The sequence below is a fragment of the Rhinolophus sinicus genome, linkage group LG06, assembly GCF_036562045.2.
Source record: "Rhinolophus sinicus isolate RSC01 linkage group LG06, ASM3656204v1, whole genome shotgun sequence".
In the NCBI taxonomy this organism is placed as follows: domain Eukaryota; kingdom Metazoa; phylum Chordata; class Mammalia; order Chiroptera; family Rhinolophidae; genus Rhinolophus; species Rhinolophus sinicus.
In genome coordinates, this window is record NC_133756.1 from 138,858,549 (window position 1) to 138,884,467 (window position 25,919).

A 25,919-nucleotide genomic window follows, 5' to 3' on the forward strand; every position below is an offset into this window, starting at 1 on the left:
AGTTAACTTATTTTTGGTATATCATCATTCATGATTGGTATACTAACCAAAGTCAGTTATTATGTAAATCATTTATTACTAAGAAAAAGAATATTGATACATCTTATCAGAATTATCATCATATAAAAAAGAAACAAATTTGCATTTTTAGGTACTTTCACTTATCATGTTATATCCCCATGATAAGTTTCTAAATTTGATAAGGTATTGAAGGCTGAAAACAATGAGGCAACTTCCAAATAAGGATCCATAAAGCCAGGACTCAAACAAAGACTCCGGTCTACAACATTTGTGTTCTTTCTATCAGATTATGAATTTGTTGACATTATGGATTACCTAGATATTTTAGAGCAGTTCCAATCAAAGTAATAGTAGAAGTCAAAGAGATATTTTAAAAACCACAATAGAAATTTCAAATGTTGTAATGTAGTTTGTAATGCCTAAAATATCAACTATATTGATTTTATGAAAAATTGATTCAGGTTAAAAACACTAACGTACCTGGTAATCAGGTACATTGATTGGGTTGAAGAAAACTGAGATTTTAATAAATGTGTTTGGTAGTCAAAATCTTTTAAAAATGTTTCATTGGTAGAGCAAAACGACCTCACAAGCCCACACACAGGATCAAGTCCAAATTCTAGAGCATACAGAGCCTTTTTACTCTGACCCCTGCTTCTCTCCCAGCTAGTTTTCACCACACGTCCGTGAGTGTGGTCAACCTCATATCCATCTAGAAAATTCCTGCTTAACTTTTGCCAGCTCAAATGTCACTTCCTCTTTGGAGCCTTTCTTAATCCCTTCACAAACTGAACTATCTCTTATCTATGTTCCCAGATGAACTCTGAACATAATTTTAAGCATAGCTTTTACAGCATTTATTCTGTTACATGTTTTCCTGGCTGGACTGTAAATGTATGTTGAGTAAAGAAATATACAATTTAAATTCCTAAATCAATATGTAAAACATCTGTCACAGTGACTGTTCAATTACCATTGGTCAATCTAATTAATTACTGATTGAATGCAGTCTTATTAGGATTATGGCTATAGCTAAAAGGTGCCTAAATGACTTAACCTACTGTGGGAAATGGAAAGTTTCTTGGATATAACTATATCTAAAATCCCCAGGAATTTAGGCCTATGTACACTATGTTTTTTGCACACAAGTTTATTGCTACCCTGGCAGATTCTACATTCTCTCTATACAGCAGGTCAATGTACTCAAGTATAACGATCATTTGTAAGGTTCACTATATTTAAGAGGTTCTGAGAAAAATGGTCAGACCTCTAAATCTCACCAATATGTTGGCCCAATAAACCCTACTGACTCCTCCCAAAGTGTTCTCTGCTTAGAATTTTCCTAGCTTTCTGACGACATGGATACCCTTCAAAGATTCTATTTCTGTTTCCTTGTGCTGATCAACCACTGCAGGTTAATCAGAAGAAACTTGGCAGGTAGGACTAACAGAGCAGAAACATGAAATATATCCCAAATAGAAATCACTTTTAAATGAACTTACTGACTTTATATTGCCACAACAAATTTTCATTTCTTGATGATCCCCTAAAAAAAGATACAGATTTTTAAAATTTAATAAAAAGTAATGAGTGCTATTTTAATAGTAACCCTTTGAAATACTATCCTTAACATTTATTTAATATCTACAATCTCACCTTCAGTAAAATATCACTGAACATTAAAATATAATGCACTGATAATCCAATTTAGAAATTAACAAACTAATTATAATTAACATCTAAGTATTTGTACCAAGTACAGCAAAATACTATTAGTGCCTCAAGATTACTAAATCACAATCTAAGATCCAGAGTACAAAATGACGTTTTGAAATTTTCCTTTAAAACCTTCATTTCCTTGCTACAAAACATGCTTCCAGTTCTTTAGAAGTATTTACATAGGGAAAAATATACCAAAAGCCATCAAACAAGACTGTTTTTGATTACTCTAGAATTTTAACTCATTTAGATTCTTCTAAGAGTTATCTTCACCATGTAGTTTAGGAATGCTTGCTTGAACAATTTAATTTTATTATGTTCAAAAACATACACAGAAATAACAAGAGTATGAAAGAACACAAGAAAAATTGTTGGTTTTATTGGTATCACAGTGGTTTTAACACAAACTAAATACAAACACAATTGTTAGATATTCAGTCACTTATCTTGCGAAATATGCCAAGATCAACCTTGAAGCCCTTATAAAACAGAAAATGTATAAAATATCTTCCTTAATTACCTCCGACTCTATATGTAAATGCAAATATTTGAACTTGTCAATCTCAACATCAAATGTTGAACTACTTGACTAAGCAGTACAAAACAATTTCCGATTGTAAAATTCAATAGCTACAGGTAAAAGCACGCCGTGTCCCATGCCTACTATCTCTGTATTCTGCACAGAGTTCCAAGGCAAAGATTGCTTCTGGCTTTATGAATTACCAGAGACGACGAGGACCTGTGCGGCTGACTTATCACAGGTCTTTTAGTCTTCTTTCCTGTTAGAGCCTTAGCTTCCTTGGGAGGAGGCATATGAATTGGTTTCCAGGGAATTGGATTATAAAAGGCTGGTTCTGGATAAGAATTTCCACTGTAAAAACCTAAAAATGTTTAAAAACAAAAAATCAGAACAAAACAAAACAAAAAAAAATAGTCTTGAGATCAAAGAAACTGGTTATTTTTAAATTCCTAGAAAAATGTTAAAAAAATCTAAATGGCAAAAATGTCATCGATGAACCAATTTGACTCATTTAAAATGAACCCTCGAATATTTTCAAATAAGTAACACTTTTTAAATACAGTAAATACTGTAGGGAAAATTAATGTGTGAATGATAATTCTAAGAGTCCAAAAAATATTTAAGGTTAAAATCTATATAAAAACTCATATAAAAAATTTACTAAGAAATTAAGTTTAGAATCCTTAAATTGAATAAAATCTTCATTTTCTTAACTAAATCTGGGAAACCACTTGAGAACTAGTTTCCCTTAGTCAGACACAGAAGTTTACAGGGAAAAAAAAAAATCACATTGCATAAGTAGCTAAAGTGAATCAAGATTCTTCCTTAGAATCACTGAAATTCTGTATCACTGTCACTCAAACTTCTAAGATTCCATGTCACTGTAGTTATGATTACTAATTATGGAGTGTTCTAGTATAATGTATATGAAGTGTTTAGTGAGTTGTGATTCCCAATATCTAATAATTCTGAAGGAGGAACATTTTGTAAATCATATTCAAATCCTCCAGTCACTGTACACACATAAATTTATTTCATAATTTGTAAAAATGTTATGGGCATAAAGAATAGAGGCTTAAGAGCAGTAGAGCATTTGCAGACAAATATGATGCTTATTAGAATAAAACTCATTAAAAATGCAAAAATATTAATAGAACACCCATTTTTTTTAGCAATGAACTTCTAGTCAGTATGTATACTCCCACCTAAAGCTTTAACTTTACTACCCAATTGTTTGGCTAAAACCACTGCTTATTACTCTTTTTTCAAATAAGACAGAAAAAAACTGAAGCAGGCCACGCTCAGTAGCTGTAACAGACAACCTCTGTGACATGTAGGAGAGACCTAAATCCTGACAGCAGGAATATATCATTCAGACACTGGCAACCCACTTTGACTGCATGGATATGTCAACACACACTTCACCAAGACGGTCAAAACAAAGTCTGGAATATGTTCTATTGTGTGAACAAAACAGAATGGGAGTATTTTTAATAATAAATCACTTAAATAACTGAAGGCAGCTGTCAGCAAGGTATGAGCTTCCAACATGAAGTACAAAGAAAAACATGCACTACCATTTATAACGAGACCAAGCCCAAAGGCGGACCGGTTTTGTGTCTGGCTCACGTGCCATCTAGTATTCTACCCTGCAAAAACAATGTGTCGAAGACATTGGAAGCTCTGCCTCAGAGGGGGTTAGAAGAAGGTGAAGAAAAATAACCCCTTAAATATGTCCTGTTCAAGGCTTTAAAATTCAAGAAATGAAAGAAAATTGAACTTGTTTCTTAGTGTGAAAAATCACTACTTTGCAGTTTTGCAACTATTGCCTTTGAAATATATCTGATTTATAGAGAATGACAATAAATTGGTACTATCTCCACAGGAACATCATGTTATAATATAATCTTTCAGAAAACAGTAATTTGAAAGAAGAATTATTTTTACACATTTCTATTTCTGTCAAAAGGAAACATAATGTATAATATTTACTCCGGCAAGCCATATTTATGTAAGCCACATAACATAAAAACCAACCTGTAAGTTTTCCATTGGCATAACCATAGCTCTTTGCAGCTGGACGAGGTTTATTTTTTGCATTTTCCAACCATTCCTTAAACTTTTTTTCTGCTATTTCCTTTTTTTCCTGTAATTCAGCTTGCCGCTGTTTTTCTTTTTCCTTAAAATGACAAAACCAAAGACTCTCCAGAGATGTTCTGTAACTAAAAATTCTATTCAAATTCTACCGACTCTTTTCCCCAGTAGCTTCTCACCCCAATGACTTTCTGATGATAAATACTAAATCATATTTCTATAATTTGAGTGCAAAACTTAACATGATCAGAGATGTGATCATGTTTAGTGGCTGCCTCTAAACAAGACGTCAAATCCAAGAAGAAAAAACCAATTTACAATAATGTAATGAAAGTACATCAAAAAATACTTAAAAGCATTAACAATAAAAAATATAAACCCAACTGAAAAAATATCAACACGCTTATTAACCTTTCTCAACCTAAGAAAACCAAATGCATATTCATCTCTGAAGCTTAAACAGTATAACAAGCAGGGATAGCTTCATGTATTTATTTTATGCTAAGACAGTGCCAATTTTCTTTAGAAACATTTTATACAATACAGTTGGCACATGTGAACACCAAAGCCATGTCTTCTAAGGGCTCACTTTAATGAAAATACCTTTTCTTTCTTCTTCTTCTCACATTCTTCAGCATTTTTTTTCTTTAACCATTCTTGATATTTTCCTTTTGCTTTTTCTTGCAAATGTTCCTTCGCCAGTTCCTTTGCTGCTTTCTCCTCCATTTCTTTATTAATTTTTTGTTCCCTCTCTTTTCTTTGCTTAAATAAGAATAAAGAATTGGAATTGGAATATCTGTAATTATCCTCATATGAGAAAGGAGTGTTATATACAGTAATTTTCTAAACTTCAGCTGTTTCTTAAAATGTGATAACACAGTGGTTGGCACAATGTGGCTTATGACAATATGTAACATACCTGCAATGACCTGCTTAGTTTCAGTCTCCCAGCACTAAGATTCTGAATGACACTAACAAACTTCTTGTTCAGTAAAGTATACTCAGAGCCTCAGATAGTGCTGAATAACCAGCTGGTGCTCAATAAATTAGTGAACAGAAATTACAACCTGTTACATTGTCCTGAATCATCATGTTTTTTAATGGATATTTACCTCTAAAATGAAGCCATGTGTGTACATATTTCCTGGACTGTTTGCCAATATGAATACTTGGATAAATCTTCACTATCAGTGAAGTTTTTGGAGTTACGCAGGACAAACAAATAACATTTTGGCCCATTAAATACTGCTCTAAGGACACATACAGACAAATCTTTGGCTATGTAATTCTTGTAAGTCTTACATAGACACGAGTTTGGCAAACTATGGCCGGCAGGCCAAATATGGTCTACTCACCACCTGTATTTTTCAATAGTTGCACTGATATGTGGCCACAACAATTTATTTACAGATTTATTGTTCAGGGCTGCTTTTGCACCACAACAGCAAAGTTGAATAGTTGCAGCAGAGATTGTACGGCCTGCGATACTAAAATATTTGTCTGGCTCTTTGTAGAAAAAAATTGACATGGACTATATAACTCAAATGGTTTTTCCTTCCTCATTCAAAAGATGCTTTACCAACACAGCTAAATTCTAAATAACCAATGACATGGCTAGCTCTCTTTATCAAAGGTTTGGAAAATAATCTACAAGGCATAAAGTGCATGCAATACAAATGGCACATACATCACCCTTCACGGAGCAAATAAGTATGAGCCAAGAAAAGAAATTCTTCCCTTGAAAGCATCTTCGAGGATACTTTAATATAAGCAATTCAGTTAACATCCAAGTAACAAACATCAGTTACATACAGTATACGTCCAGCTACACAGGAAAAGGCAGATCTTAAAAATCAAAGTCCAGGAGCCGGCCCGGTGGCTCAGGTGGTTAGAGCTCCATGCTCCTAACTTCGAAGGCTGCTGGTTCAATTCCCACATGGGCCATTGGGCTCTCAACCACAAGGTTGCGAGTTCAATTCCTCAAGTCCTGCAAGGGATGGTGGGCTGCACCCCCTGCAACTAGCAACAGAGTTGAGCTACGCCCTCCACAACTAAGACTGAAAGGACAACAACTTGAAGCTGAATGGCACCCTCCACAACTAACATGGAAAGAACAACAGCTTGACTTGGAAAAAAGTCCTGGAAGTACACACTGTTCCCCAATAAAGTTTTGTTCCCCTTCCCCAATAAAATCTTAAAAAAAAAAAAAAAATCAAAGTCCAAGTCATTTCCCAGATGCTGTATCTACTTCTAGTTGGGCAGCCAGTAGCTGCAAAAAGGAATCCTTTCTTGTGGAGGACTCAACAAGAGTTTTATCCACTGACTACTGGATTCTAATTACTTCATACTGTCAGAAAAATCTGTAAGATCATTAAGGATCTTGGAGTCTTCTTGTTCAATCTCTGGCTGACTCATGAGACTCCATGGCCTCATCAACAGGAGTAAATCAGTCCCTACATTGTTTGAAATTATAACTAACATTTTTCCAGTGCTAACGCTGCCTTTTACTACTCTATACACTTTATAGGCATGTACTCCATCAATTTATTCTTAGAACAACAATATGAAAGATACTATTATAATCTCATCTTACAAATGAGGACACTAAGGCAGAGAGGTTAAGTAATTTGCCTAAGGCCACACACATGGTAAGTGGCAGATCACTACAGATCATACAGGCACTGAAATGAGAGAATGTTAAAAACAATTTTATGCCAAAAAATTCAATTTAAATGTAATGTCAAAATTCCTTAAAATATACCACTTTCCAAAACTGATTCAAGAAGAAATCGAGTGTCTGAATAACCCTTTACTTGTAAAAACAATTCAGAATTAAAAACTTTTCCACAAAGAAAACTCGAGCCTCTCATAGCTTCACTGGTGGAATCGATCACACAATTAAGGAAGAAATACTACCAAGTAGTATACAAATTATTTTAGAAAACAGAGAAAAAGGGAAACACATCTAAGCCTGTTTTAAGAGCCCAGTATTATTCTGATATCAAAACTAGGCATGGAAATTATATAATATCAGGAATAAGACAAGATAATTGCTCTCATCATCGAAAACATGAAATACCTAGGGGTACATTTAACAACAAAAGTGTAATATCCCTGTACCTTGAAAACTAAAAAAAATTATTAAGAGAAATTAAAGATGACCTATATAGAAATAAAAATCATGTTTATAGATTTAAAATGTGATATTAAGATGGCAACTTTCTCCAAAATGATCTATATAATTAATGCAACTCCAATAGTATCACCGGCACTATCCAACAAAGCATGACTTGGGAAACTGATAAGATGATTCTAAATTGTATATGGAAGGAGTAATTAAATCAATTTTGAAAAAGATGGAGGATTTATACTATCTGATTAGAAGAATTATAGAGCTATAGTAATAGGCTAGTGTGTGTGGTACAGGCATAGAATATAGAAATGGAACAGAAGAGAATCCAGAAATAAATCCGTATGCATATGGTCAATTGATTTTAAACAAGTGTCAAGGTAACCGAATAGGAAAAAGATTATCTTTTCAACAAATAGTGTTGGAACAATTGGATATCCAAATGCAAAAAAAATGAACCTTGACCTTTAACTGAAACCAAACATTAAAATTAACTCAAAATATACATATAGGTAAAAGTTAAAGTCATAAAATTTCTAGAAGAAAACAATGAAGAATATTTTTACACCCTTGGCATATGCAAAAGTTTCTTAACACACAAAACCTATAAACTATAAAAGAAAAAACTGAAATATGGATCTTCATCAAAATTTAAAACCTCCGCTCTTTAAAAATACCACTAAGAAAATTAAATATTTGCAATACATATATGTAACATGAGTTGAATATATAAAAAAAACTCTTAAAATTTATTAATAAGACACAGAATCCTTCTACAAAATGGGCAAAAAATTAAACACAAAACAAAACAAATAAAACAGGAAAAGAGATGTAGAAATGGTTGATAATGCGATGGACTGAACTGTGTGCCCCCCTCCCCACTCATATATTGAGAAGCTCTAACCCTCAATATGACTGTATGTGAAGACAGGACCTTTAAAGAGGTAAGGAGGTAATTAAGGGCATATGGGTGGGGTCCTAATCCAAACAGGCCTGGTGTCCTTATAAGAGGAGAAAGACCTCAGGGATGCACGTGCACAGAGAAAAGGCCACGTGAGCACCCTCACATGGAGACGGTATGGAGAGATGTCCATCCGCAAGCCAAGGAGAGGCCTCAGAAGAAACCAAACCTTGCTCTGACACCTTCACTTTGGACTTCCAGCCTCCAAAACTCTTGAGAAAATTGGTTTCTGTTACTTACTAGCCAGCCTGTGGTATTTCATTATGGCAGCCCTAGTACTCATACATTTGTTGTACTCATATAACAGATAAGCTTATAGAAAGTTGATAAATATCATTAGAGATCAGGAAAATGAACGTGAAACAACAACACACCACGACACACTTACTAGAATGACTGAAAATGAAACCGACTGACAGTATGAATTTGGTAAGGATGTGGTGCAATTGGAATTTTCACACAATAGTGGTGGAAACATAAATGGTACAAGCACTTTTAAAAAGTTTGGCAATTTCTTATAAAGTTAAACACAAACTTACCACACAACCCAGCAATTCAGTTCCTAGGCATTTATCGAGGAGAAATGAAAACAAATGTCCACAAAAAGACTTGTACATAAATTGTCATATAATTTTATTCAGAATACCCCCAAACTGGAAACAACACAATTGTCCATCAACTAGTGAATGGATACACAATTTGTGGAATTCTGTAGAATAGAATACTACTCAGCAATAGAAAGGAACACTCTTAATACATGAAATATTAGGGAATTTTTAAAACTAAAGAAGTCCAACAGAAAATAATCCATATTCTATACTTGTACTTATGAGATTCTAGAAGAGGCAAATCTAACCTGTAGGGACAGAAGCATATTAATGGTTCCCTGGGAGCTGGGGCTAGCTGCGGGTGGGGAGCAGGGGCTGAACATAAAGTGGCACGAGGGAGCTGTGCAGGTGACGGAAACGTTCTGTATCTTGTTGTGCTGCTGGTTACACAGGTACATAAGTTTGCCAGACCTTATTAAACTTATGATGGGTGTACTTTATTGTATTTCAATGAAAGTTGATTTCAAAACATCAGACAGGCTCTGTGAAGGACTTACAGTAGAGAAGAGACAATGGAGTGCCTTTAGTTAGCAAAAGAACAGAGGAGGCACTCGGAGAGAAGTGTTGAGAGAGTAGCCGGCCGCTAAAGGGGCTTCAGATTTTCGGGCACTCCAGTTCTATATCACCCAGGGCACAACAATAAATCTTCCTTTTTTAAAGATGGTGCCCTAAGAGAAACTTTGTTTCTTGAAACTAAAGGAAAATAACAAAACAACTGGCTACAGTTTCTAAATTTCTTCTCTGGTTCCTTCAACAGTACCCGGGCGCATAGTAAAAGTGTTGAATGCAGGAATGGTGCACTGATAACAATGTTATCAATCATATACTTTGTTGATCTGAATTCATTTTTTTACATTTAAAAAATCAGTTCTACGTTTTGAGAATTAAAAATAATTTTATTTTTAAATAATTTAAAAAACAATGAAGGTAAGACCCTTTTAAAAAATGTGATAACATACTGACAAAAACAAATCTAAAAAATGAATTAGTATGGCAACACAAATGTAAGAGTACCAGATGAGATAAGCCATTTATTTGAAACAGATTGAACAATTTACAGTCATAGTATAAGAAACCAGCTTTGCTAATGGATACATAAATTCTTTTTGTCTGATTTTTTGATAGAACACAGTGAAAATGACTTAGAGAAAATAGGCCACATATATAGCTAAAATGTGAATGAAGCTGGAGGCACAGAGGACCACACACTATGAAATGTAAACAGAGGAGGAAAAAAGCGAGATGCCAGACAGGAAGAGAAGAACCAGGAGAGCAGTCTTTACAAATAGAGGTAAATGTAACTAAGAGTGAAACAAGAAATCTGATAAGTTTTAAAGAAAAAACAATTTGTGTAATCAATTATTCCTTAACATGCACAAGAGTTCTGCAGAATAAGTAAACTTAATTTCTCAAGGTTCGTTTTTGAACTATTCTCAACCTTATGAAAATCTTGCTTTCAATAATTAGTGATTTATGTCAGGGCAAGCCATTTCCCTCCAAAAGAAAGAAATTTTTTCTCAAATAATTGGATTAGATCTACTGCCACTAATTAAAACAGAGAATATATCATCTCTTAGCAGTATCTTACATTCTTAGCCAAACAACAACTATGTTTGATTGGCATGGTAAAATGAGCTTAATGGAGTTCGAAGATAAGAAAGCTTTTAGAGGAGAGAGCATGCTATTCTGTACATGCGAAACTATTTTATTTTACAGTTATAATCTTCAAAAAAGTATCACTCAAAGTTTGGTAATGGTCACAGAGGCTTACTTTGATTTTGGCATTTATTCACAAAGAATATTATGGGATGACGTAAACTTAAAAATAATAGTAATAATAATTTACTTCCGAAAAAAAGAACAAATATATTTATGGTTATAACACACACATCTAGCCCATTTCCTTTTTACAATACCTGGATGAAGAAAACTATGTCATCTTCAATTCACTGAAATGATTTACTAGGTACTCTTATTAATACCATTGGGCATTAGATATAACAATGCTTAGAATTAAAAATGAAAACTTTGCCACCCTACAAGCTAAACATTCGACTAAATCCATCAAATTGGATTATAATAAAAGCAGTATCATTCTAAATATGTAAAAATAAAAATAGTAACGAAGTGCTAGCATTTAAAAAATTTTTAATTTGTGATTCAATACAAAAATGTATTAAAATTGAAAGGAAGAGAATACCATTCATTCATTCATTCATTCATTCATTCCAATAACAAATGCTTACTATATTATAAAGCATTATGCTAGCTCTTGTAATGGATTAAAAAGTAATATAAAAATAATTCCTATCTTTAATAATCTTAAAATTACAATGGAAGTAAAGATATATGCATACGTCTTTGGAAAAAAAACAGAAAAAGGAAAGATATATGCATAATATAAAATAGCAACAAAATACATACATATATATATATATATATATATATATATATATATATATATATATATATATTACAAGCCAGTATATGACAAAGTAATAAAACTGAACAAGGGTTCAGAAAAGGAAAGTTTCTAGCATGTGACCAGAGAATGCTTCATGTAGGAAATGCTTTGAATTGGATAGTAAAGAGAGAAAGGTAGGATGGAGGCTATGACTTATGTTCTATTCCATTAAATATCTGTGCTTGCTTTAACATAAAAATAACATTTTTCCTCTCAAAATTTTCCAGCGATCTAATACTCCCAGAAGATGGGCCATGATTATCCTGTGTGTGTGCTCCCAAGAGTGCCAGTAAAAAGCAATAGCATAGAATGAAGGAACCACCGTGGAAGACATGGTTCAGAGAGCAAAGAGAAGGTCTTTAACCAGCTGGGCGAGAATTGTTAAAACGTTATTCAGAAGACAGTGAGGAATCATGAAAAACATATTTTGAATTGGGGAATGACATTCGACTGTTTCAGGCTGGCTTGAACAGAGGATGGACTGATTCATTCGACAAGTATTTGGGGCAACTATTATGTGTCAGGTACTGATCTAGCTGCTAGAGAACTGAACAAAAGAGGCAAAAAATCCCTGCCCTTATGGAACTTACATTCCAGTATGAAAAAATAAACAAACAAAAAGTTGAAAGATGTAATGAGACCAGATAGGAAGAGATGACAAATTGGAGAATGGACATTGCAAAGGAAAGGAGGGGATGACTATGAACAGAAGAATTCTGATTATGTGTAGGTGACTGAGATGACAACAATACTAGTAACAGAAATCACGGAGTTAGGAGGATGGTTCTAAGAAAGGACAATGGGCAAAAATGGGTTGTTTCAGATTTGCAGGCTCAGAGGTGCCTGCTGACCTTATAGATGAAAATCCAAGACTCCAGGAAGTCAGGCCTAGAGATACAGATTTCATGACTACCTGTCGCCACATATAAGGGGAAAGCCACATGAGGGAAAAGGAGAGAAGCACAGAGCAAAGGGCAGAAGAAAGCGACTTCATAAATGTCCATGAGGGTAGGGAAAAAAAAATCAGGTCAGAGAAGAAAGAATCTACGAGAAAATAAGAAAAAACTAGGTAATGAGGAATAATGGGGAGACCACTTCACAGGAGATATCAGTCAGTATGTGTGTGTGCATTTTTTTTCTTCTTCTTACCTGTTCATTCTTTTTCTGAACCCATTCCTTGTGCTTTTCTTCAGCAATTACCTTTCTTTTTTCCCGTTCTTCCATTTCTTTTCTTTTTTCCAGCTGCTGACTTAATTCCTGTGAATTTTATTCAAACAAAAGGTAACATTTAATAGATATACTCAAATCACATATTTGAAAAAAGGCTGAGGTTAACCAAATTAAACATGAATATAGTTTCCTTTATAGAAAATATACCATTAGTGACAATAACTTACTTAAGTAACTAGTCTATGATGAAAAGAAAGCGTCGGTAAAAAGTATGTCATTTTTTAGAAATGCAAATAATTGCTTGGCAGCAAAACACTAGTTTCTTAGACTAAACTTCAGCTAAATTACCCTCATTGAAATCAACTTTCCCACACATAAATTTTGGCATCGCTGTACGCTACTGGCAGAAGCTCAAGGGAATTGAAACTTTTTTTTACAGTTCTAAAAAGCCTCTAGATTCTTGAAGATAAAGGATAGGAACTAAATAATCCCTAAATTTAAAAATTTAACTCAGAGTCATACCAAAGTAGAAATGTACAGAAGCCATTCAATTTTCTTTAGAGAAAAAAAAAGAATCTAGATTTTTCTTCACTGATTTTATAACTGCCGGAGTGTAAAACAAAACCACATTCATATCCCAGATTATTTAACTGCCTTGCTGTCACTCGAATCTACACGTTTGGGCATTTCCTTAGGAGAAAGAATGTGGAAGGTATGGCCAAATAAAACTACAAGCTGAATGCCACCACTCTGTCACTCATCAGTTAAATCACAGCATTAGTTGAGAATGCTGTTCAAACTAGACTCTTAGGACTCCACTACCATAATTACCGGTTGTTTTTCTTCTCTTTCCCTAAGTTCTAATAATCAGATATTTTTATGTATCTTCCATTGGACCTCACTCCTCCCCAACCCTCCCTCTCCCAAAGATCTACCTGCCTCCATATGAGTGGTACTGTGTTTCCCCAAAAATAAGACCTAGCCAGACAATCAGCTCTAATGCATCTTTTGGAGCAAAAATTAATATAAGACCCGGTCTTATTTTAATATAAGACCGGGTATAATATAATATAATACCGGGTCTTATATTAATTTTTGCTCCAAAAGACGCATTAGAACTAATTATCCGGCTAGGTCTTATTTTCAGGGAAATAGGGTAGTGGGAAGGACGATTTTTCAACTCTCAGACAATTCCAGTGTGTTAAATGAAAGGAAGACAAAACTTGACACCAGGAACTTATCTTTTGCACTTTAGAACAGCAAATGGCCGCAGGATACCTGTCTTCTATGACCTCTCATCCTAAAATTCTGCTGCATAGAAAATAACTGCCCTCACTCATTCAGAAAGTCTTCCAACGTTTAAACACTACCCTCCTCCAAGCCCCCAGAGTAAAACAGCCATCTTGGTTTTAAAAAGAGTCTTCCTTACCTCTGCAGTTGCTATTCCTTGATTATTCACTTAATACTTTTTTTATGGAGTGCCTACTATCAATGTAGCATGAACTGAGAGATACAGGGATGAAATTCCAGAAGGCTCTGATCTAATCTCCTTCTAAATACACAAAAGAATTAAGTGCTACATTGTGAAGTTTTGTGTATAACAGGAGTTCAGAAAAGGGAAAAGAAGAAAGGAGAAGATGAGAGGAGAAACAGTGTGGCCCAGGGTAGTCAGAAATGAGCACTATAAGAGGAACAGTGAGGAACTGGCTTCACTAGAAGGGAGAGATTTGGGATGGTGGTGGGCGGGTGGTAACTAGACAGAAGAAGGTCTTTTGAGCCAGGCAGAGTAAATTGAACACTATGAAGCAGGAATACGTGGCAAAGGGATGATTTAGAACTCTTAATGATAAAGGTTAAAGACTGCATTAAGGGGATCAGAATTATTCTGAGGGAGACTGATGAGGAGGTTGCCACAGTGTATGAGTTGTAAAGGGAAGAAGTCTGGACTTGTGTCAGGAAACAAAAAGGGGGAATACATGCATGTATGTACGCACGAGTGTGTGTGTGCGTGTGTCTGTGTGTGTGTGCGCGCGCGCGTGCGCGCAATATAGATAACAGATCTGACAACCATATACCCCAAATTTTCCTAAATAGTCCTAAATTTTATTTTTAACAAAAGAAATCATTTAAATATACAACTAAAGATATGATTGATTATACTTATGTACCCCTTTAAGATTCTTCATATAATTAAACTCAAAAATCAGCAAAAAAAAAAAACCAAAATCAGAATTTGTGTTCCTATTTTATGGCTCACGAATTTTAGTTAATGTTGACATAAGAGTTAAAGATAAAGGAAGGGTCAAAAGTACCTAGAAAATACTACCACTGACCCAGACAGTGCTCTAATCTCAGGATGTCTGTTCAAGTAATTTGCCACCCCAGAACATACATCACATTCTGAGACATAACCCTCCCTCCCAAGGCTAGCCCTCTTAGAATTTCCCACCCTGAATGCGTCCATATGTTCACCGCCAAGGCAAACCTCTCCCGGACACAGCTGCAGTCTTCTCTCACAAGGCCTACGTCGTCTTCTGATACACCACTGAATTTCAACAGGATTAGAGCTATTTTCCAGAGTACACATTCGATTATGGAAAAGCAAAATCCAAAGAGGATCCTCAATAGTATTTTTATTTCAACAGCTTTTGTCGACTTTCAAAGAACTTTATACCATCGAAGGTTAACAATCAGAAAAACGGATAGTTCTGAGTTTCACCAACTCCATATCCTGCCCCATTCCTTCATTCAGGGCTGAAGAATGAAAAGGCCGAAGGCAAGACGGTGAAAAAATAAAAGTATGGATTATTCACAAACTAGATATATTTTATAATTTAGAGCAGATTGTACTAAAATGTTAAAGCAAATGTTAAAAATTAGAGTAAGCCAAAGGCCATAGGCAGTTTAGGGTAGTCTGCTAAAGAATTTTTTTATATAATAAAAACCAAAATAAAATTTATACGACCTACAAAACCAATATGTTAGTTTTTCATGATACTGACATTTAACATTTAACATATTTATCATCTTAACAGTTACAAATGTAAAACAACATTGTCAGCAGATAATTTTGATGGGTTAAAATAATTTAACTCAATCTTGCAGAGATATCTGAAACAAATCTAAATGTCTGTTGATAAAATCAAATTTATGAGAAGGAATAATCTTTTTAATGACCCAACTATCCTTTAAATCTTTCTTTAAGTTTTCAAGAAAGAAAATAAGCAAGTCAGGTTAAATTCAAAATTAAATACTAAGTCTGAACCATTTAGTTCTAAAAATACACCTTGGTATTGTGGAAAAAAAACTTATTAAACTGGAAGTCGAAGGAACTAGGATCCAGTCCCAGCTTAGCCACTAACTGAAACCTTGGCAATGTTACTTTCTGACACTTATGTTTAATAGGTGTTGAGATGAATTGTTCCTTATGGTTAAAAATCTGTGCTTTTAATGATATGATTAATATGATTTGTAAACAAATTAGAGAATGCAATAAATAAGGACAGGAAAATAAAGGAAGCATGACTTAGAAAATAAAACAAAGAAAAGGGCATGAAAAGAATGTGAATACCACATAGCTCAAAATAAGCTTTTATAAATAAAGTGAGTAGTTGGCCTGTATGTTATGATATCCCTGCCATGACTGAAACAGTAAGATTCATGCTGAAGTATTTTAATTGCTTCAGAGTTAAGTAATGACCTAGCCATAAGAAATGTCATACTCCTAAATACACGAAAAGGTTTTAATCTTTCAACCAATTATACTCTGCTACAAGCTCAATCAATGTGGTAGGGACTTTACATTCATTACTTTAGTCTGTTCTCAAAACAAACCTTCAGTAGTTTATTACTATCTCCTTTAACACATAACAACAACTAACTTTTACTCAGTGCTTCCTATATACTACAACATTTACTGATGCTCACTTAGTCCTCATAACAACACTATGAAGTAAATATTATTTTCCCTTTCATTGATAAAGAAATTGAGGCAGAAAGAGGTTAAGAATTTTTCCAAGGTCCAAGTTTTAAATCTACAAAACTACAGCTCAAGAATTTATGCTTTTACCCACTCTACTATTTCCTCTCTAACATCTGGCTTACAGATGAAGAGACTGAGGCTCAGAGAAGTTAAGTAACTTTCTCAAAGTCACAGAGTTAAAATGGCAAAGCTAAAATTTCAGTCTTGTTCAGCCCGGGCTCCCTTACAAATTTATTTAACTTCTTTTATTGTGTGCTGACTCTAAAAATGACCTGAAGTGATCCTCCTTTTGTTAATGTAACAAGTCATTTCTGGTGAGACTAGACATAAAGTTAAGTACCATCAACTGAGCTCTACTTTACCATTGGCTCACTGGACTACATCAACGTCTTCCAAACTGCGAGTCTAAAACCAATTTAATGGGTTATGACCAGCCTTAGAAAAAAATAAAAAATAGAATACCAGGTTTTGCAAAAATTAAGATGTTATTCCAAATATGTATGTACATGTGTTTGTGTGTGTGTGTGTGTGTGTGTGTGTATCTGTGTGTGACATGAAGCAAAGTAATTTCTCACTGTGAATAAATATTATGAAAGCTACTGCACTAAGTAATGGAATTAGTAATGTTAAAACTTAAGGTTGAGGTAAGAGAAGTAAGAGTCTGGGGTCTTAATAATACACATTAATTCTGAAAATAAATGAAAACGCTGTAGCGAGGTTATGAATAGCAATGATATCAATAACCATAAAACACTACCAGTCATCTTTATATGTTATCTCATTTAATCCTCACAAAAATCCTGTGACACAGATATTATTTTACATTTACTGTACAGATGAGTAAATTGAAAGAGGCATAAAAGTTTAACTAAGCCTGCCTGACATCAAACCATAAGGTCTTTCTCAGGACCTGTGCCCCTCTAAGAGGAAATAAATACCACTGTGCGCTTTGCCAGGAATAAATTTGTATTTGAGAACACAAAGTGTCCGGCAGCAGGGAAACAGCAGGATGTACTGGTGTCTACAATCATTTAAATCATGTCTGCCTCCTGAATATACGACTGCTTACCTGGTTAGAAACCCATCACAGAAACAATGATTAATTTCAAAACTGATTATGAAAATTTATTCCAAGGATGGTCTTGGAGGGCAAAGCTACACTTCCAGGAATTTTTATGACAACACAACAGATTACCAACAGATTAGAATAAACTTAAATATACAACAACAGTGAATCCATTAACTACATTCTAATACATATTAATACATTTTAAATGGATTTTGGTAATCTTAGCTAGCCATAAAAATGATGCTGTAAAAATATTTAATGACATGGAAATGTACCGGGGGTGCCAAAAAAATGTATACAAGTGGACCCTTTGGTCAGCGTTGCTCAAACAGTAGTGCACCATTATCAGAAGTGTCTGGACGCTGATGGGAACCACGCTGAGCACCTCTTGTAAATGCAGAAGTCAAACGTGACTTGTATTCATCTTCTGTTATCGTTATATATTGAGTATTATAATTTTAATAGTTCTTTTCTTTCTTAAAATGTGTATATATTTTTTTGGCATCCTCTGTATTTTTAATAAAAATCTTAAAAAAAAAAAACACCCTCTAAAAATTTTTGAAAAAACAAAAACAAGAAGTATCCCCTTATCACTCAAATCTGTTTTCTGTGTTTGGATAATAGGGAGAATTCAGATAATGAGTCTGGATATTGGGGATGCCAAATTATCCAAATCTACTTGGCTGCTAGGTTCTAAAAAGCAAACAGTAAGAGTTCAAAGAATGAGGGATTCGTGTGAAAAGGTATCTCAAACTATGTTTTGAGTTTGGAGAGTGAGAGTTCAGAGAGAAAACCACAAATGCAGAAATGTCCACAAACAAGGCAGAGAAGTACAGAGAAACTGAAAAATACAGATTGCCATCTCCCAGCACAAAATTACTCTAGGGCACATTGAGTGATATGGGGGTAGATTCCTATCTCTAACTCAATTTTTGTTTTTCTCCTTTCTTAAAAATTTCACCAAGCATATGCAGTTGAATTTACTTTAGTTTAATGTACATAACAGTGAAGCTCCATTGTATGAACCTGTATATATACATTTGTACATACATAATTTTTTTTAAATTTATAGAGAAGAAAATGTGGAAGGCTATATAATACTCCTCAATATTAACAATGGTTATCTTCAGAGATTTTAATTTTCTGAATTATACTTAGCTCTATTTTCAAAATGTTCTTATGGTAACCATGCATTATTTCTCCAATAAGAATTGTTGAAATCAACAGAGCAAACTGACACAAACAAATGCAAAAAATTTGTTTTGAGGGATAATAACATTAATGTTTTAATTTCAACAGCAGCTCTACTCTGTGAGCTCATGGAGTGCATTAAAAGAATAGTGTATAGTTTTACCTCTACAGCTTTCTGTTGCAGACGGTCACGTTCTTCTTTTTCTTTGCCAACAAACCACACTTCCCACGGTGTCAGGCTGCTTTCTGGTAAACGCACCTGTTTCTGTTCTTCTTGGTTATCTTTGGATTCAACCACACTATTACAAAAGAGAGGACATTACAGCTTGTACTTGAAACTCTTTGGCTTAACAGTCAGAATCACTTAGTTATACAGTGAAAGTAGAATTTAATAACATATTTAGAATCCTGATTTTTATCAGTACATATATATCAATGAATTATATAGAGATATACATTTGAAAAGTCATTAAAAAGGAACTTCAGTATTTAAAGTAATTTATCCATCAAACTGCCTTGGAGTTCCTTCATCTTCTGAAATCACAGTATTTTAAAATCTACTGGGATAACCCACACCAGGTCCATTTGCCTCAATGAGAACAATTTTTATTCTTACAAATCTTACATTTGGATAACTAATTACAACACATGATCCAAATTAGATCCTGAAGAAGATTCTTCCCTTTTCCTCACTTAAATATGTCAGGGGGGAAAAAAGGAGTATGTGTGTTTACAGAGAGAATGATAAATCAAATGTGTTAATAACAATTAGTGATTCTGGGTGAAGGGTGAGCAGAAGTTTTTTAAACTCTCAACTTTTCTGTAAGTTTGAAATTGTTTTGAAATAAAAACATTACAAAAACAATATGGCCCTTGCATTCTTTTGAACACTTTGGTTGACTCCCTTTGGCCAATTTTTAGACAGGGAGTGTGGACTCTCCAGTTTGGTTACCTCCTGCCATGGTCACCATCTCCACCAGGCACCTCTCTCAGTCTATCTCTTCCGGGTACAGGGAAAAGTTACTACTCACTCACGCTAAAGAGAAGAGGGGAGAGGAAATACTCTAAGCAGATTAAGTAAATAAAGAACACAGGGGCTTAGCCGTACACAAGACTCTTAAAAACAGGAAAAGCTGAGCACCCATGGAAAGAAAGGCTGTTTAGGACCCAAGGCAGCTCTAGAGACTAGGTTATTACAGACTCAGCTCCTCTGCACCCTTAGTCAGGCAACCAACCGCCTAACCCACTGCAATGAACAACTTTTTCTACTTCATAGCATCAGCTTGTTTTTTTTCCTGCTATTTCTCAACTCATCCATGGTCTGATGGAATTTTTATTCTAGTGGGAAAGAAACACTGTTGATGTGTTGTTTATTTCTTTTGTGTGTGTGTGTGTGTGTGTGTGTATGGTCCTTCTTGGTCTTGCATAACCACCTCATCTGTTCCCATAGTTTCAACTATCGCTAGATGCTAATCATGTGCAGATCAGTCATTCCAGGCCATATCTTTCTCCTGAGCTCCAGGCTTTATTTCCAATCATCTGATAGAAAGCTCCATTTAAATATCAAACTCAATCAGTTCAAAACAAGTTTAATCGTCTTCCACCACCCACCCATTACTCTCCCTCCCTCCTCACCAGAAAAATGTTACTCCTCCTCGTATAATCCTATCTCAGTGAAGGGCACCACCACCTACCCAGGTAGCCAAGCCAGGAACCTGGCCAGACCTTTGACTCCTCCTGCTCGGAGTCCACCTCCGATGCGCCTACCTCCCACACCCATATTATCACCTAATTATGTCTATTCCACTTCTTTCAATTTTCTCAAGCCATTCTCCTCTCCTGCAATCCTGCAACCACTGTCTGGTCGTAACTGGCCTTTCCCCCTTCATTTCAAATCCTTATTCACACTGTTACCAGACTCATCCTTCAAATGCATCCTTCTATCATGTCACTCCTCACCTCAAAGTTCTTCAGCGGCACCTCTGCCCACAAGATGACATCCAGACTCCACAGCCTGACACCCATGAATTGGCCCTGCCTGTCTTCCAGCCGCTCCTTTCACCAATGGCTGGTGCGGACTCTACCTTTCAGTCTTGAACTTACGCAGATGCAGACTGCTGAACGCGCCAAGCCCCGTGCTCTGCAGTGCTGCCTACAACTCTGAAATTCTGTCCTCCACCTCCACACACGGCCCAAGTAAGAGCTCAGGTTTGCGAGCAAAATATTTGGGGTGAATCTCTACCTGCTTCTTTCAAGGGTATGGTTTTTCACCTCTTTAAGCTCCCATTTCTCGTGTGTCAAATGGTAACAGCAGTGGCTACCTCAGTTACCACTGGATGAGACAGTCCACGCTAAAGCATGGAGTACAGCCCCAGGCACTCAGTAAACATCTGGTACCTGTCAGCAGTGGGAGTAGGAGTACAGCTAATTCCCACTCTCCCTTCAAGAGTCAACTCACGCATTATCTTTATTGCCTCACAGTGACACCCTCTGCAAAAAATCTGGACTAAGCACCTTGGGCTTTCTGTCACTTGTCCATCTCTGCCACAGGCTGTGAATTCCTTACAGACAGAAAACATGTCTTGACTCATTCTTTATTTTAAGAGTCTAGCTTAGGGCCTAGAATATAGTAGGCTCCTAACAAATGTTTGTTGAAAGAATAAATCAGTGAGATTAGTATCGTTTAGAAAATAACACTTTATATATTAAATTTCTTGCCTTAATATTTTTAACAAATACCGTGTTTTCCCAAAAATAAGACCTAGCCAGACAATCGGCTCTAATGCATCTTTTGGAGCAAAAATTAATATAAGACCCGGTATTATATTATATTAGACCCAGTCTTATTTTACTATAAGATAATTTTTGCTCCAAAAGACGCAATAGAGCGGATTGTCCAGCTAGGTCTTATTTTCGGGGAAACACGGTGTGTCAAAATGTTTAGCATATATATTATAGCTCTGCCCATAATCAAGAGAGGCTTGATAAGCAGCTATTTATGACCAAGACATTTATTAAGACATGAGTTTCCTACTGGATAGAGTGATACAAAATCAAACAAACAAACAACAACAAAAACCAGGGTAAAGCTGAATAAACAGCAGGCCCAAAACATATTATAAAAGACTCCAGGAAAATACTTCTCATTATTTTGTCTGAAGTCAACTGTGAACTTCACGTCAGGCCATTTGAAGGCTAATGTGTAATATCCTCTAAGCACGGCTCTATTTATACCTAAAACACCTTGAGCTCATATCCATCAGGTACAGCTGATGCCTGAGTCTAGCTCAAAAAAGCCATATCCTGTAAGTATTGCCACAGCCAAGTCACCATAGCAGGTGAAGGATGGATACAAGATATAAAGTCCCAGGCAGCTTTAGGTTTGCTCCTTGGTCCAGAGAAGATGCTCATTACCCAGACTATGGCTGGGCTCTGATGACTCAGACAGTCTGCTCTCCTCATGCCATCATCCCCAACTGTCCAGGGTACCAGCTTAAGGTGAGAAGTAGGGAGAAGTGAGAACATTTTCTCAACACATATCTTTCCTGAAAAGAAGCGCTAGGTTTTCTGAAGTATTTGAAACAATCACTGCATCTATCCTGTTCTCTAGAAAGTGGGAAATAGGCATTCATTCAGCGCAACAATTTATTGAGCACCAAATAAGCATCTCACACTTGCCACACACAAGGTCTGACAACTCCTACATTCTTTCCAGATTACATCCTACCTATTCCTTTGATTCAGAGAATGAACCGTGATAAGGAAGGCGGCCTTGGTCCAGGATGCCACCAGCTCATTTGGGCTTTGGCTAAGGGGAGACATTAATCTTTCTGGCTCCTCTCCTGCTAAGCTCCATTTGGTCAGTGCTTTTGTTACTGGAAGCTAATGCAAGGTCTAGGTAGCTGAGACATACTTTTGATAGCCATCATTCTAGGTTGCAACACTGTGTCTACAGTGTGTTGTTGATTAGACTCAGAAGGTATTGTCCAAAGCCTTCAAATTTATTTTAAAAATCTATGGGGCCAACTCAGTCCTGAAAAATTCCTACAAAGGCCCACATGAAAATGGACTCCTGAAAGTCTAATTTAACCATTAATTCTATCAGGTTGATCAGGGACCTGTTTCTTGTTGCTACAACCAGTCTGGACAAGTGGTTTGCTTAGTTACTCTCCCTGATCTCCATTCCCACCAGTGTACTTATTTTTACTTCTCATTCTTAAGAGACTCACTGTTGTAACTGTGTAGGAGCCACTTCATATGGTTCCATATTCCATTCACTTACTCTCGTTATGAATGCCTTATATGAAAGGGGCTATCTTGATGCTTACACACATGGGTCCTCGTGTCTGTATTTCTCAGCTCTCCTGTACTATGCCTTACACAGATTGACAATCGGAAAATTGTAAATGCTTTCTGAAGACGATGTAATGAGCCTACCCCAAAATGGACCTGCATTACTATGTCTGTCTCAGAAAAATATACTCCTGCAGACATAGGCCTTTTGCTTCTATTTCTATATGCCCAGTAATATTAGACATCCAGTATCGGGAAGAGAGAACACGATCAGTGTAGTTTGGTACTAGGCCCAGTTCTGCTAATAACCACCAGTGTGTCCAAGAATCGGACTTATTTGTATTCTAAGCCAGTTACATTATCTGTAATATGAGTGACTTGATCGAGGCTTGAATTCCATGAGTACAGGCCATGTGTATCTTGTTGATAAGCCTCAATAAGTAGATCCTCATGGGCCATAAACTAAATGTTTGCCGAATAAATAATTGTAGAAATACATTACAATGGGTTTAATAATCTCTTTGGTTCTAATACTCTTTGATTCAATGACTGTTAGTCTACTGTTAAGTAGGTGCTCAGATCAGACCCCAAGTTGCCTCTGGATGCTGAGGCTGACATTGCTAACCTCTGTGCTTCAGCTCCTTATTTATAACATAAAGAGTATTCTGCGTACTATAACCTACTTCACTGGCAATCAGATGTTTTTCAAGTTATCTACAGGTAGTACTGAGGGGCCGTAAACCCCATTTTGGTGTTAAGGGCATGGACAAGAGTTCTGGTGTCCACAGACTTCTGAGTATTGATAAAACTCCTTCGATTGTAGCAAAATGTTGTGTTTGCCACTAGGTGCGTTTCTCTAGGGAGACTGTAGCAACATCCTATTCTCAATTTGAAAAAGGATGTAAGAATCCTAGAAAATGTGAGGTCATTTGTAAGAACTGGCCCAGGACTCTATGTGCAAAAAGGGGCAACACCCCAGGATACAGGTGCTTGCTCAGCCTGTGGGGCAGAAGACAGGAGGGTGTTTGGCCGGCAGAAGAAGGGACGCAGAAAGGCCTAAGGAATCTTGAGGGGCCGTGTCGGCCAGCGAGCGGCCTCGGTTTACCTGGTGCACCCCTGTAACTCCATTCCTCTCAGGCTCGCCCCCTTGGCCTCTGAATCACGGGCATTCTCGTCCACGTCTTCCTCAACTTCCCCGTCAGCATCGTCGTCGTCAAACGCGAAGCTCTGGTGGCGGAGGGGAGACAACAGCGACATGGTGGAATTGCTGCAGCTCAGCGGCGGAGATGGCGAGCACGCCGCCGCGGTCTCCAGCCCCTGCCCTCGGGTGCCCGCCATGAGGACGGAGAAGGACCCCGAGGAGGGCCGAGACCTGGCCCTGCAGTCGGGCAGGAACCGGGCGTCGGAAGTGGGGGAAGCAGACCTCCACCGCCCCGCAGCCCACATCTGACCCGCCAAGTTCAAACCGGCGGCGGGGCGGCGGGGACGTGCTCTCCCAGCAGGCCTCGCGAGCGCCGCGCCTGGCCTATCCGGGCCGGCACCGTCCCCGCGTTGCCATGGCGACGCGTGGAGTCAGCGCGGGCTTTGTCCCCGGGCTAGTGAGAGTGGCTTGCTCTGCGCCGGCCTCTCCCGGCTGGCCCTACCTCCACCAGCCGCAAGGCCGGGGTACTTCTGCGCCTGGGCTCACGGGCGAGGTCCCGCTCGGTGTTGACAACTTTAAGGGACTGTCCTTTGTTTGCTGTGGTGTTGCAGTTCATTTGATACCTGACATATGCTGTCACTGAATATAGCAGATACTTTTAAAGGGAAAGAGGCAAAAGCCAAAACTACCCTCGTATCATTACAAGGTCAGGATGACAAGCATCAGTCGTGATTTCTATCAGCGTACAGCCAGATTTTGTAAGGGGGGAGGATGGGCGTACCTTACCCAGGTTTACCGGTGTGTCCAAGAATTCACTGTTAAGATAATTTTTCAGTTTTTGGTTAGTACCTCGTTTGCCTGGTATCTTAAGGGAACTAGTTGTCCATACATGTAAATTTTGGGGCCTCTAAACCCCCCAGTGTGCTAGGACCTGTGTGTTTGGCACTGGATATAGATGATTAAGATAAAAACACTGCACTTACAAGTTCCTCGTTCTCGTGTGATGAAAAATCATATAATTAAAACATTTTGGAATATGCATTTTATGAGGAAAGAAAAAATGTGGGATCTCAGAAGGCGCACTCTCAGGGATTGGGGATGGGGATGAGAGTGCCAAGGGAGAGGTAGTAGACAATAAAGCTGGATGCTTTATTCATATGGACAAAACTGTATAGACTTGAAATTATTATGGCTTTTGTCCAGCTCGTAATGCATATTGCAGGTAGAAATATCGCAAAGTGAAAACTGCCAATGGCCAAAACAGCACACAAAATTTGTTATTGACCAAAGAGTGATACAAATCTTTGATGAAATTTAAAGCTGCAAAATGCAACACAGGAGAATTAAATATGGTAAAAATAATAGCAAACCAGAGCAATTCACAAGGCAGAGGCTCTAATTAATAAAATGACATGGTTAAACTATTGAAATGGATGCTAATTTTGGTAAAATTTTCAGTAAAAGCAAAATGAAGATGGAAGAAAATAGGAGCAATTTAATAAAATTGATCAAGGAATAAAACTGGCTAATGGCATTTTCATCCTATACCCCAGTTA

At 36.7% G+C, this 25,919-nt stretch overlaps 1 protein-coding gene across 1 annotated transcript; it reads right to left on the reverse strand.

The window, feature by feature from the left end:
• Nucleotides 1-2,089: 2,089 nt before the first annotated feature.
• CCDC34 (coiled-coil domain containing 34) lies at nt 2,090-24,727 on the reverse strand. The gene is made up of 6 exons (XM_019749168.2): nt 24,328-24,727; nt 19,093-19,228; nt 12,667-12,774; nt 4,958-5,116; nt 4,298-4,439; nt 2,090-2,621 (listed from the first exon to the last, which is right to left on the reverse strand). The coding sequence occupies exons 1-6, from the start codon at nt 24,666-24,668 to the stop codon at nt 2,404-2,406; spliced, it is 1,104 nt and encodes a 367-aa protein (XP_019604727.2). The 5' UTR covers nt 24,669-24,727; the 3' UTR covers nt 2,090-2,403.
• Nucleotides 24,728-25,919: the final 1,192 nt, after the last annotated feature.

Bases quoted from the DNA above. Each gene is read 5' to 3' on its own strand.
- CCDC34 (XM_019749168.2), bottom strand. From the start codon at position 24,668: ATGTGGGCTGCGGGGCGGTGGAGGTCTGCTTCCCCCACTTCCGACGCC. The intron at 5,117-12,666 runs GTAAGAAGAAGA...TTCTTATTTAAG, and splicing joins TTCAGAAAAAGAATGAACAG to CAAAGAAAAGAGAGGGAACA. The intron at 2,622-4,297 runs GTTGGTTTTTAT...AAACATTTTTAG, and splicing joins TGCCAATGGAAAACTTACAG to GTTTTTACAGTGGAAATTCT.